At 38.8% G+C, this 12,188-nt stretch overlaps 1 protein-coding gene across 3 annotated transcripts in view; it reads left to right on the top strand.

Annotated features, from left to right (window-relative positions):
* The window catches only part of HPSE2 (heparanase 2 (inactive)), a 687,285-nt gene that overhangs the window by 431,576 nt on the left and 243,521 nt on the right, over nt 1–12,188 (top strand). For all 3 annotated transcript variants that reach the window (XR_003519076.2, XM_027589152.2, XM_027589165.1), the window contains exon 6: nt 9,523–9,570. Coding sequence is in view for 2 of the 3 variants with exons in the window: in XM_027589152.2 (XP_027444953.1) it covers nt 9,523–9,570 (48 nt within the window). In the remaining variant the exon portion in view is untranslated. The remainder of the gene's footprint in view (nt 1–9,522; nt 9,571–12,188) is intronic.

Here is a 12,188-nt window from a genome sequence, read left to right as displayed (position 1 = left end):
GCAGACCGCATGATGTATGTTATATGCTCAATGGTCTACAAACCAGAAAGAGAAAAATTTCCTTTTCATATCCAGAATTTCATTTTTTTACAAGCAAATTTATTTTTATTTTGTTTTATTATTATTATTTTTTAGAGCGAGAGAGTGCATGTGCTTGAGCTGGGGGGCTTGGGCAGGGAGGGGCAAAGAAGGAGAGAAAATCTTAAGCAGGCTCCACGCCCCACACTGGGCCTCACAGGGGCTCGATCTCACAACCCTGAGATCAAGACCTGAACTGAAATCAATAGTCGGATGCTTAACCAACTGAGCCACCCGGGTGCCCCAAGCAAATTTATTTATTTATTTATTTTTCCTTTTTTAAAAAAAATTTAAATTCAATTAATTAACATATAATGTATTATTTGTTTCAGGGGTACAGGTCTGTGATTCATCATTCTTATATCCAGAATTTCTATCTTTAGTTGTGTCTAATTCTTCTACTAAGCCTAATGCTGATTTATAGACTCCACTTGTACTTAAAGCATAGATAGTAATGAAGGCTGTATGGGTGGGTAAGGGTGGAAACTTCTCTATGTTTCTATTACTTGGCTCCCATTATGACTTTTATGAGCCATATGTATTTTTTACTTCATGGGTCCCCTCCTCCATAAAGACATTATAACAACAACCTGTTTTCTACTGTAGTGAGTAGGATTGGGGAAAAAGCAGGATGGTGAAAAGCACGCACTTCGCAACTAGATGAGACCTAGTAGAGTGACTCACTAAGTCATCTTGAGGAATTGTTTAATGTCTGTAAAATCTCAGTCTTTTCATCTGTAAAATGGGACTGATTAAATTACCTATTTCTTAGGCTTATTGTAGAGTTAAATGAAATAAAGGGCTCAGCACAGTTCCTGGCACAGTTGACACATAAAGGAATATCAGCCACAATTGTTAAGAAGAATAAGTGTATTTCAAAGATGAAAAGGCAGGTTTTTTCCTTTTTTTTTTTTTTTTTGTATATAACTTTATGTAGTTTTCCGGGAAGTTTAGATAATCGAGTGGATATAGGAACTAGAAAGATTAGCTACAATAACATGCCAGGATAATGAGGGTGATCACAGCTCTACCTCCTGTGTAAAAACCACCACATTCTCATTTGGAGTGGGAAGATGCACAGCTGGGGACAATTTGGTATACAGAGTAATTATTACAATGTTATTCCTAGTAATTGTTCTGTTTTATTTCAACTGTGAAAGAGTTATATGACTTGACCAAGCTACAGGAGGAGAGAACAATTTATTCCTCTTAGTTCGTAAGAGTTTCCATCTCTGCCTCTAGAGAGGAAAGGCCCCCAGCAGCTGTTTAGTACTCATTAACAGGGAAGCATTGGCTACTGCAAGGGTGTGCTCCCTAGCTAAGCATTGTGTTAGTGACTACAACTTCTAAACTTGCTTTTTTTTCCCCCGGAAAGGACTTCTTTCCTGATTAGAGAAACAACCTAATTCTTTCCCCAAGCCCAAGGTCATCAATTATTGCCATTATGATGAAGATGTTTCTCTCTTCCTCCAATGTCAGAGAAGTCAAATGGGGGTTAGAAAGAACATTGGAGAAGGAGACTGGAGTCCTGGGACATAGACTTAGATTTGACACAGATATTCTTCCTCACTTTCTTTTTTTCCATTTATTTTCTCATTTTTTTTCTTCTTCTACTTTCCCTGAGAATCCTACCCTCTATTCCAAGAATGCCTACCCTATGAGGCACTACTAAGATCAGAATCTGTCAAAGGTGTAGCCCATGGTCCTCCTGCATTAGAAGCACTTGTTGAGTTTCTTAAAAATGCAGCATGATTCTTAAGCTCCAGCCTAGACCTACCAAACCAGAATGTGGGGGTATAAAACTTAGATACTGGATTTTTGAACAGCAACTCCATGGCGTTCTTTGCACACCAAAGCATAAGAACCATTGCCCTGTAATATAGGCAGAGCAGGTTTTATTATCTTTGTTTTACAGATCAAGGAATGAAGGTGCACAGATATTAAATTTTTACCAAACTCACATTTATTCAATGCCAACAGTATGCCAGGAAGTAACCTTGTTCCTTCATGCATGTTATCTTGTTAATCTTCACAAAGCCTTTAAGAAATAAGTGCTATTCCCTCCATTTGAAATGGTTTAGAGAGATTAAACAGTGTACCCAAAGCCACATAGCTAATAAGCTGTGGAGCCAAGTCTTAAATCAGGTATCTTTCTGACTCCTAGATCCATGGTCTTTCTACTCTGTGGTGCTATTTTTTTGAATCTTCATTTTTTAACGAAGCCACATGGTCTAGCATACTAGAAAAAATATAATCCTTTTCCACCTTAGTTCCACAGTGTTAATTCTCCTAGACCCAGCTTCATACCAAAGTTTGAACTTTTGGAAAGTTCAGTTTTACATATGAAATTTATCCTGACATCTTGATGCATTTTTCCTCCTTCCCATCAGGCTCCACAGCCAGGGCAAATCATATCCGGTCAGTTATAGCCTTCTTTGCTTGAATCCAAGTCTTTTTGACTTCCTTAGGAGCATTTTTAGACTGTCAAGACATGTCTATAATAATATTCCCCTAACCAGCACCTTTCAGCTCCAGCCATAGCCTTCCAGATCTGTGCCAACATCTTCTCTCATCATCCCCCACCCCCTGCTATTTGCCTTCATTTTAATCAAGCAAACTTATTTTGTCCTTTATGTATTATTATCTCACATCTGCCTCCATTTTATGCCAAACACGGCCCTGTAGCCTCCCTCCTTTTAACTCCCCATTAGCAGCAAATAAGCTTCATCCTGGGGGGCCAGATCCAGGTAATAGTGCCTGGTACCCTGTCTTTAGAAGGATTCATAGGTCAATTCCAAGATTAGTGAGACAATAGTGAGATTACCAATATCTACTATGGGGTCAGAAAATGGGGACAGCACTACAAACATTGCAAATTTGTTATCTCTGCATGGTTAAAACAAGGGCTTTAGACTCGGAACTGGGTTTGAATCTCAGCTCTGCAACTTATTACCTGGGTGATCTTGAGCACAGTTTTTTCATCTATAAAATGAAAGTGATAATACAACCTTACAGGATTGTACACTCTGTAAACCACTTACCAAATGCCTGTCAATCAGTACATGGTAGCTAGCTTATTTTTTCCTTTCTTCCTTCTTGCCCTTAAATTAAACTTCATGGATGTAATTTTTATTGGCAAGAAAGATTGGTTGAAGAATCTCATCCATCTCAAATTCCAGTATATTAAAACTCTATAAATCTATCAAATTGAGGGAATAGTAAGCTAGAAGGGAAGCCTAAACAGAGAACTGCACTAGCTATTAAAGTCAATGAATATATAGCCATGCTATTTATCAGCTTACTGCCAATGTAATATTATATATAAATAGGGGTGGGGAGAAAAAGGGAAGGGAGGGAGCGAAAGGGACAGGAAGGGAGGGAGGGAAAGAGAAAGAGAGAGAGATGTACCAATATATCCTTTGTTCTGTGCAGCACCTAGTATAGATAGCTCAATATATAACTAGCCGTGGAAAAGTAAGTGGCTTTGGACCAAATGGGAGATGCCTGGTTTGCTGTAACTCAAGATGAATCATTTCCTCGCAGGTTTTTCCTAGGCTTTGTGTGGAATAGCTATCACATCTTATTCGTGCTACTTACATGACCAAAGTTCTCCTTATGGACAAGGAGAAAAAGATCAGACTACCACTCTCTTATTGACGTTTGTACTCATTTAGACATCCAGTTCCCTGTGAAGGATTTATCCTCCTTCCTGGGAGCAAAATTCAGAATCCAGTTTTTAGGGTTGCATTCTGTGGTTCAGCAGTAGAAACCAAACCCCAAAGACCGTGAATAAAGATGTGCCTTATTATAAGAGAGAGCTGTGATATGCCCTGGGAGAGAAGGCTCAGCAATATTTCAGATACGTCATATGTGCAGGTGGATAACAAAGGAAAGAAATTCTCCCAGATTTGGGATCTCTTGGGGGAGGAAAAGGAACTCTCACCATGAAAGGGGATATGTTGTTCTTTTCCACAGCAGCAGATTGGCTCCAGTGGGAAAGATCTCCCAATACTGAAATGTCTGCCTGGCACTAGCTAATTTCCTTTGATACAAGTCCCTGCCCTTTCCCTCTCTTACCCTTCTTTGCATGAGTGGATGTCAGCATGAGGGCAGACATCTTCTGTTCTCTGGGATAATCATCCAGGATTTCTGTCTTCATAACTCAGGTACGGAGACATCCAACCTTGGAAAACCAAGATCTTGCCCTTTTTGTTATTCACATCCTGGCTCATCTTTTACTTGTACATTCATAGACCTAAATCTAGGGATTAGAATGGAAGTGGATGGCTGAAAATCCTTGGATAATACCAGACACTAAACAGAATTTCACTTTCCCAGTGGTATTTCCCTCTTGACAGCACTAGTCTGTGTGCATGTTTTTCCACCTCTAATATTACTGTTGTGGAGCATTCTGCAGCTGTGTTGAAGTTATTCATTTATGTGGCTTGGGCCAGTTTCTGAGAAACCGGCAGAACTAGAGAGCAGAGGAATCCATCAGTGTTAGATTTGAACAAAGAAAATTATGATCTTTTGGACTTGCTGTCTACCACGTTGCCAATATAGATATAAAAAAGAAAGGATAAAAATGATATGGGTACAGGGGAGTTATAGAGAGCCCTAATTTGCAGGAAGGAGCCTGGGGGTGGGGAGAAACCCCCAAACTCATTGACTTGTAGTGTCTATTCCTTGGGGTTTTGTCTAATTGGTTTCCTTTATGTGTTATTTCTGTGGTTGTTTTCTCTTTTTCTAGTTTTAAAAAATAATGTCAAAGACTTCTGAAAACAGAACATTTCGCTCATGTGAGGTCAATTTTTTACACTTTTCAAAAAACAAGGGTATGTTTGGTCATCTTGGTAGTATTTGGAAATGTATATTTTGTTTGACATTATTTGTGAATTAGATTTTTCCTCCTCAGAATAAGTGTCAAAATGCTTCCATATGTTTGAAGTTGGTTTCATCATTTTGCTAAGAAGGAAAAAGGAAGAATGTAGTTTATAGCAATTTTCATGTGAATACATATTTAATAATGGTGTTTCCTCAAAGTTAAAACAGCTTTTCTACTGCTTCAATATGCTACTAAAGTTAAGAAGATAATATCATTTGTTTCAAAGTATTAAATTGTAATTGAGATATTTTTTAATGTGATGAAACTAAGCTATATTTTACTATTTTGATTTCTCACACAAAATACGATCTTAGGTGAGGATCTGACTTTAATTTTTTTTCCCAAATACCCACAAATCACATAACATCATTAAAGAAATGCTTCAGTTTTTCATATACTAAATTCTTTTCCATGTAATAAATTCTCATATGTAACTTGAAAAAAAAATCTATTCCATAGCTCTCCTTACTAATTCCTAATCTCTCTAGGAGTTCCTAAGATCTCCTTTCTAGTTCCTAGGAATGTTTTAATAATTGTGGGTTTTATGGTATATTTTAATATATGGTAGATCAAACAAATGTCTCTTCATTATTCCAGTTTTAAGGAATATTCTTGGCTTCTTCTAGATGATTGTTAGAATGATTTTGTAAAGTTTCAAAAATATCTACTGGGATTTTTTAAATTAGAATTTCATTAAACCCATAAATTAGTTTAGGGAGAATAATTGATTTTCCTATCCAGGATCATGGTAGGTCTTTTCCTTTATTCAATTTTAAAATATTTCTCTGTAAGCTATAATATTCTATATAAGGGTCCAGTCTATTTTATATTTAATTATAGATTTTATGGATTTTCTTTGAGGGATGTGGGGTAGGGTGTGGGGGGAGAAAACATTAGCCTTACTTTAAATGTTCCTAACTCTAGTTTTCCCATTCTTTTTATAATGCTACTTTTAATAATGGAAAGTTACTTAAGAACTTAATTGTCAACCTATAGCAGAACAAACTATCCAATGCATATGAGGATCTCCAGATTATAGTACCATAAAGAACCAGTTTCCAACTTTTAAGACACCAAATTAGATGTGTTCTTTTTTTTTATTTTTTATTTTTTTATTTATTTATTTGAGAGAGAGAATGAGATAGAGCATGAGAGAGGGGAGGGTCAGAGGGAGAAGCAGACTCCCTGCTGAGCAGGGAGCCCGATGTGGGACTCGATCCCGGGACTCCAGGATCATGACCTGAGCCGAAGGCAGTCGCTTAACCAACTGAGCCACCCAGGCGCCCCTAGATGTGTTCTTAATTGCCTATCCAGACCCTTTTAGCCAAGCAGGACATTAATGATTTTTTTTCCTCCTTATTTTCTTTTGAATGCATCGCTGTTATCATCAGTGACTATTTATTTCAAGTTCTTTAAGGCATATTCAAGAAGATTGGAATACATTCACCAACATCAGCATCAAAAGTCTGTTCCTGGGTTACCCATCTTGGGCAATGGCATTACTACAATTAAAACTTTGGGCTCCTCTCTTTTGCCTCTTGCCCAACTCAGACTCACGCACCAAATCCTCTTGAGTGCTCCACCAGTGCTACTCAATGGGTCTTTTTTCATTTTCACATTTCCAAGCATCCCCTCTCTCTGCGGTCATCTCCTACCAGTTTGTCCACACCAGCATGTTTCAGCTTTACCCAGCCAGAGTGATCTTCCTGACACTCAAATCTGATTCCCCTCATTTGTTTAAAAACAGGATAAATCCAACAAATATACATGAAAAGAGCCAGCTGTATTTTGCAAATTATGTTGGGTACTAGTCATACAAAGATAAATAGGAGCTAGACTTGTACCTAGTTATTAAGGGATAAAGGCCAGACTTGTTAGCATCACAGCCTAGCAGCCAGTGACCTGACCAGTCTGACGTCCTGCCATTCCCTTACCTGTCTCCTGACATCCAGTCAAGATGGACTCCTGAGAACACACTCACCTTGACTCTACCTTGTTTTGCCTGTTCTTTATGACAAAATCTTACACTTCTTTCAGTGCAAATTCAGTGTCATGTGCGATGTGAAGCTTTTCTCAATGTTTATCTCTCTTCTAACACCATAGGGTATAGAGCTAACTGCTCCCTTGACTGCTATCTCTGAGCAGTCAGTTTGTACCAGTAATATAGCACATAGAAACTCTGATAGCTGATTGTCTCCATGTCTCTCTTCTTGGCTTTTTTATGGTGGTCATCATGTAGCAGAGGCCCTGGGTCAGTCACCTTGATACCCTGCATATTCTCTTACAAATAGGCACTGCAATGCTCAAGTCTGAGAGGAAGCCAACAAGCAAAGGTGCTCAGGCCTTTTTTTCTCTTTTTTGGATGAATTGGTAGTATTTTCTCAAGGCAAAAGTTCAACTTATTTTTTGCATCTTAGAGTTGTACTGTACTTCCGGGCCTCAGTGAAAACAGCTTGGAGGCAGCATAGGATCCTAGAAAGAGGGTCGGATTTGGAGTCAGAGAACCTGGGTTTAGTCCACACTAGCTCTATGAATTTGAGCAAGTCTTATAACCTCCACGAGGCTTAGCCTCCTCCACTATAAATTAAGAGTATTTACGACCTACCAGGTTGTTTTGAGGACTATGTGAAATTATACATATAAGAAGCTGAAAAGCATTTTATAATGATAGAGCACTATAAATGTCAGTGTTATTTTTATTATGGTTTTTTATATGTAAATGAAGACAGGTTTACATAAAATGCTTCTATTTTGGAAATACTCCGGCTGGCATTTATTGCTTTGCCCGGTCATGCCCTGCTTCCCCAGGAGTGCTACTAGGAGGGGTGGCCTGACTCCATAAAAATGGGCTGTTTGGGACATCTAGAGCCACTACTTCTCTAGCCAGTGGGGAAGTTAGTCATCTGTATAATGGAATCAATAATATCCACCTTCCTAAGCAAGACTGTTTTGAGAATTATAAGAAATAACACGCGAATGGCTGGTACTAAGTAGGTACTCAATATATGTTATATTCCCTCCAATCTCCATTTACGTGTTGGTCTTGCCCATCAAACCAGTTCCATTCCTGATCACCCTTATGTTCCATTTCCCGTATTGCTCCTGACCGCTGAATGGTGCTGGAGAAAAAAGACCAGACCATACGGATAAGAGCCACGCTGCCCGCTTCTCCTCTCCTTCTTCTCCTCTCGTCTGTGCCCTCTTAGCCCTTGCTCTCCTCCCCTTCTCCTCTCCCATTCTCTTTCTCCTGCCCCACCCCATCTCCCTCCTCTCCTTCCTCTTCATCTTCTTTCATAAACTTCACTCCTATGCTGAGCAGCAGTCCTGGCATCCTCTCTCTCACTTCCAATCCTGCAAAAATCAAGTGCTTTTCCACATCATGGCAAAGCAGAGCCTCCGTTTGGGCAGCACTTGGCAACCCCTTGCCGTGTGTCTGCCTGCAAGATTGTGCCGGCACAGGGTAGGAGAGGACCTTCTTGACAAAACACCCTCTCGCTTCCTAATGGAAGAGTTTTTTGGTTATGAAATACTGATGGAAGATTGTTTCTGTCTGTAGAAAAGTTCCCTTCCAGGGTTGAAGGGTTGAAGGGAAGGTCTTAAAGACCTGAGATATTCCTTTTGATTTCCCGTGTCTGCACGGTAACTCTCTCAAATAGTAACAATAGCCATGGCAGCACATGGCCTCAGAACATGAGGATGGGGAGAATGGAGGTTGGTAGATAACTGAGTTATTCACAGACCTGCAATTTATGATACCCTGCGGCGTCTGTGGGGCCTTAGAGCTTCCTCCCAGCTCTTTGGTTCTGGTAGAACCTCCAGGAGCATAGGAGGCTGGCGAACTAGTAACAAGGCTTTGCTGTGTGTTTTGAAAGAAAACAGGTCTGGTTTCTCTTTTAAGCTGAGTAAATGTCAGATGACACTGCTTAGCTGCTTCAGAAATAGATTTCTCTATGCTATATGTAAGTGATGAATCACTAAATTCTACTCCTGAAACTAATATTATACTATATGTTAACTAACTAGAATTTAAATAAAAACTTGAAACATTAAAAAAAAAGATTTCTCTGTGTGGTGCTCAGGTTTCTGGCACACCACACTCAGGTATGGCAGCCCATTACTGGGGCATATTTGAAAGTGCTTTATGCTTATATAACTAAATTGGGTTTTCGCATGGTCTTTTCAGAAGGCTGAGGTTTTCAAAGGCTCTATTGAGTCACCATCCTTGGGAAATGTTAGAGTTTATTTGTTTCCTAGCAGATTTCAGAGTCCTTAGAGAATAGGAAATGAGAGAGAGAAGTTTTGTGCATGGGGAAAGTGATGTGGAAACCATCAGGTATGGGCTTGGGAAGACAGACATAGACAGCATGCTGTATTGGGGTCTTGATTTCCAGATGGTAAAGGATGTGTGAAAAGCTGAAAGTATCCTTACCTTCACCTTCTGTACAGTTTAACTTCCAGTAGCTCTGGATAGACCTTGATTGTGGCTGTGGGCTCTTAGCCCAAGGATTGGCCTAATCTATACCTCAGCTTATTTTATTTGTTCTTTCTGTTCTGTACAGATTCATGAAGGTGGCAGGAAGCACAGTGGATGCAGTTACCTGGCAACAGTAGGTATTCACCATTTTTGCTCTTACTTATTATAGCTACTGCGAAATGAAAGATAATTAGCTGTTATGAACATTATAGCTGACATCTAATAAGCTACTCTTTATCCTCGAAGAGAAAAAGTCAAAACTAACTCCAAAGCTGTTCTTGTGGTGCATACTGTCTCATAGTAATATAATTTTGTTTTGTTGTTTAAATAAAACCCAAAACAAAACAAAAAACCCGAAAGCTCAGCTATTATGTATACTTTTAAATTAACCTGTCATCAGTGAACAGGTAATGGGAATATGAGCATGCCATCACTTACCCATAAGTTTTCCTTGGGAATAAATTTCCTTAAGAGAGGAAATAGTTTTAATTACTCAATGTGTCATGTGAAAATAACACTTTATTATAGTAATGGCAGTGGTCTTAATTAGTGCCAAGAGTGTTACTAATATGAAGCAATTAAAAAAAAAGGAATATGAAGGGAATGAAGCAGCCTCAAGAGAAGATAAACCCTAGTATTCCAGGAAGAAGCTTATAGTGGCAAAGACCTGTTAACCTAAGGGTAGCTTGATTTGTAAAGATAATTATCTGATACATAAATTAATTTTCTTTAGGTTTCCTTATGGTATTGGTGTTGGAATGTGAGCACCTCACAATGTCTCACCAATTTTATACCAGAATCTTGCCCTTCCTTTTTGTAAGAAATCTACCCCATAGCATCTTCTAAGTCGTCTTTCATCTAATGTGGTCCACACAGCTCAGACATGTGCTATTCTGGGCCCTCATAGCGGTCAAGTATGACCGCCTCGCTCAGTAACTCTCACCCTGCCTGCCTAGCACATTTACTTCTCTTCTCTGTCCTCCATTTTAAGTGGGTCACAGTATCCCTTGGGATTCATGACAGTTGTGAAAGAAGCAAGAGCAGTGGGTGAAATCTTTATTAACTATCCCAAAAGGATTTTTGACTGTTGGCAATCAATAACTTAAATCACAATGGAAAATATTTTATTATGCATTTATACGTAGTTTCTCTAAGCATCATTTTAAATGTTTCCAGAAATTCTTACCCTTCCTCCTTCAGTTTGTTTTGTGAGTCATGGATGAGTAGGTCTAGAGATCTTGTCATTCCCATGCTTAAAACCCCTCAGTGCCTTCCCTTTGTACTTAGACAAAAGGCCAAACTCTACTCTGGCCTATAAGGAAGGTACTTTGTGTTTGGCCTCTGCTACTGTATGATCATTTCTAGTGCCACCCTGACCTTACTCATTCTGTCCCAACACACTAGTGGTCTTTCACGTTTTAGAAAATTCACGTGCATGTCTGCCTCAGGATCTTTGTAAGTGCTATTGTCCCTGCCTGGAATGCTGTTATCCTCATTTTTTGTGTGGCTAGTTCCTTCTCATCTCTAAAGACTCAGCTTACATGTTATCTCCTTTCAGAGGCCTTCCGTGCTGGTCCTATCTAACACAGACCCCCTTTTTAATTCTCTTTCTTAGCTCTTTTCTTTCCATGCTACTTTACATAACTTATCATTACTTTACCAAACTTATAATTATTTTTTTCTCTTAACTTGTCTTTGTAATTTGTGTGTTTTTCTCTTCCACCAGAATAGCACTTAGTCAGTTCAACAAGTACTTATTTAGGCAATTGTTTACTGAGCCTATAGTATGGGGGAAAATAACAGCAACGATGAAACTGTTTGCAGGAACTGTTGCAAACCTTGTCTCTCTTACTGTATCTGATGCTCACAACAACCAAATGAGTCTGGGACTAGTTTTATCTCTTGCATAACTTAAAGGAAGTTGTAGAAAATCCAAACATTACACAGAAAGTGGTAGATTTTGGACTTAAGGTTGAGTGTGTCTCACTCCAAGGGCTATTCTCTTAACTGTTAACTACTTTGATAATAAGACAATGATTTTTTGCTGAAAATATTACATTCTACTAGAGCAGTTCAAATCCTCTTCAGTGTCTTTCATCAAAGGCTATCTGGATAACATAACATAAAGGCTGATACTTGAAGAATTCCTAGTGTTTGTAAGGAGAAATAAAGAGATCAGTGTATGAAAATTATTGGGTAAGAATGTAAGACTTGCTCAGTTATTATGACTGACAGGGAGAGATCAGAAAAAGTTTTTCTTCCATATTCAAGCACTCTCCATAGCACAAATGGAATGAAGTGAGCCCAGTCTTTTTTTATAATGGAGAAATAAGACTTTTATAAATATATTTTATTAGCTATTTTTAAAATATTGGCCACCTCTCAAGATAAATGTCATGTGTTTGCAACTACTCTAAAAATACCCCCCAAAGCAGGCAAGGGATTGTGTTTCTTTTCGCTCCAGGATCAGCACTCATTTGGGGACAACCAGTAGCACCTGGAATCTACCATTTATCCCTTCCAGCCACAGTTTTCAATCAAGACTTGGAATAGTCATGGAACAATTCCAGGAAATCCTGGCCAGGAGGATTCAGTGAAAATTAAAGCCAAATACCATGTTTCTCTAACCCTGAGAAATGCTGAGGTGAACTTAATGTAAAGAAATCAAGAGTCAAAGTCAGAAAAAAAAGAACACAGTATTTGTCAGTAAATATCTATGTATAGGTAGCCAAAAGAATCAATTCAGTACAG

This window comes from Zalophus californianus, chromosome 15, assembly GCF_009762305.2.
Source record: "Zalophus californianus isolate mZalCal1 chromosome 15, mZalCal1.pri.v2, whole genome shotgun sequence".
NCBI lineage: Eukaryota > Metazoa > Chordata > Mammalia > Carnivora > Otariidae > Zalophus > Zalophus californianus.
This window is presented reverse-complemented; position numbering and strand designations above follow the sequence as displayed.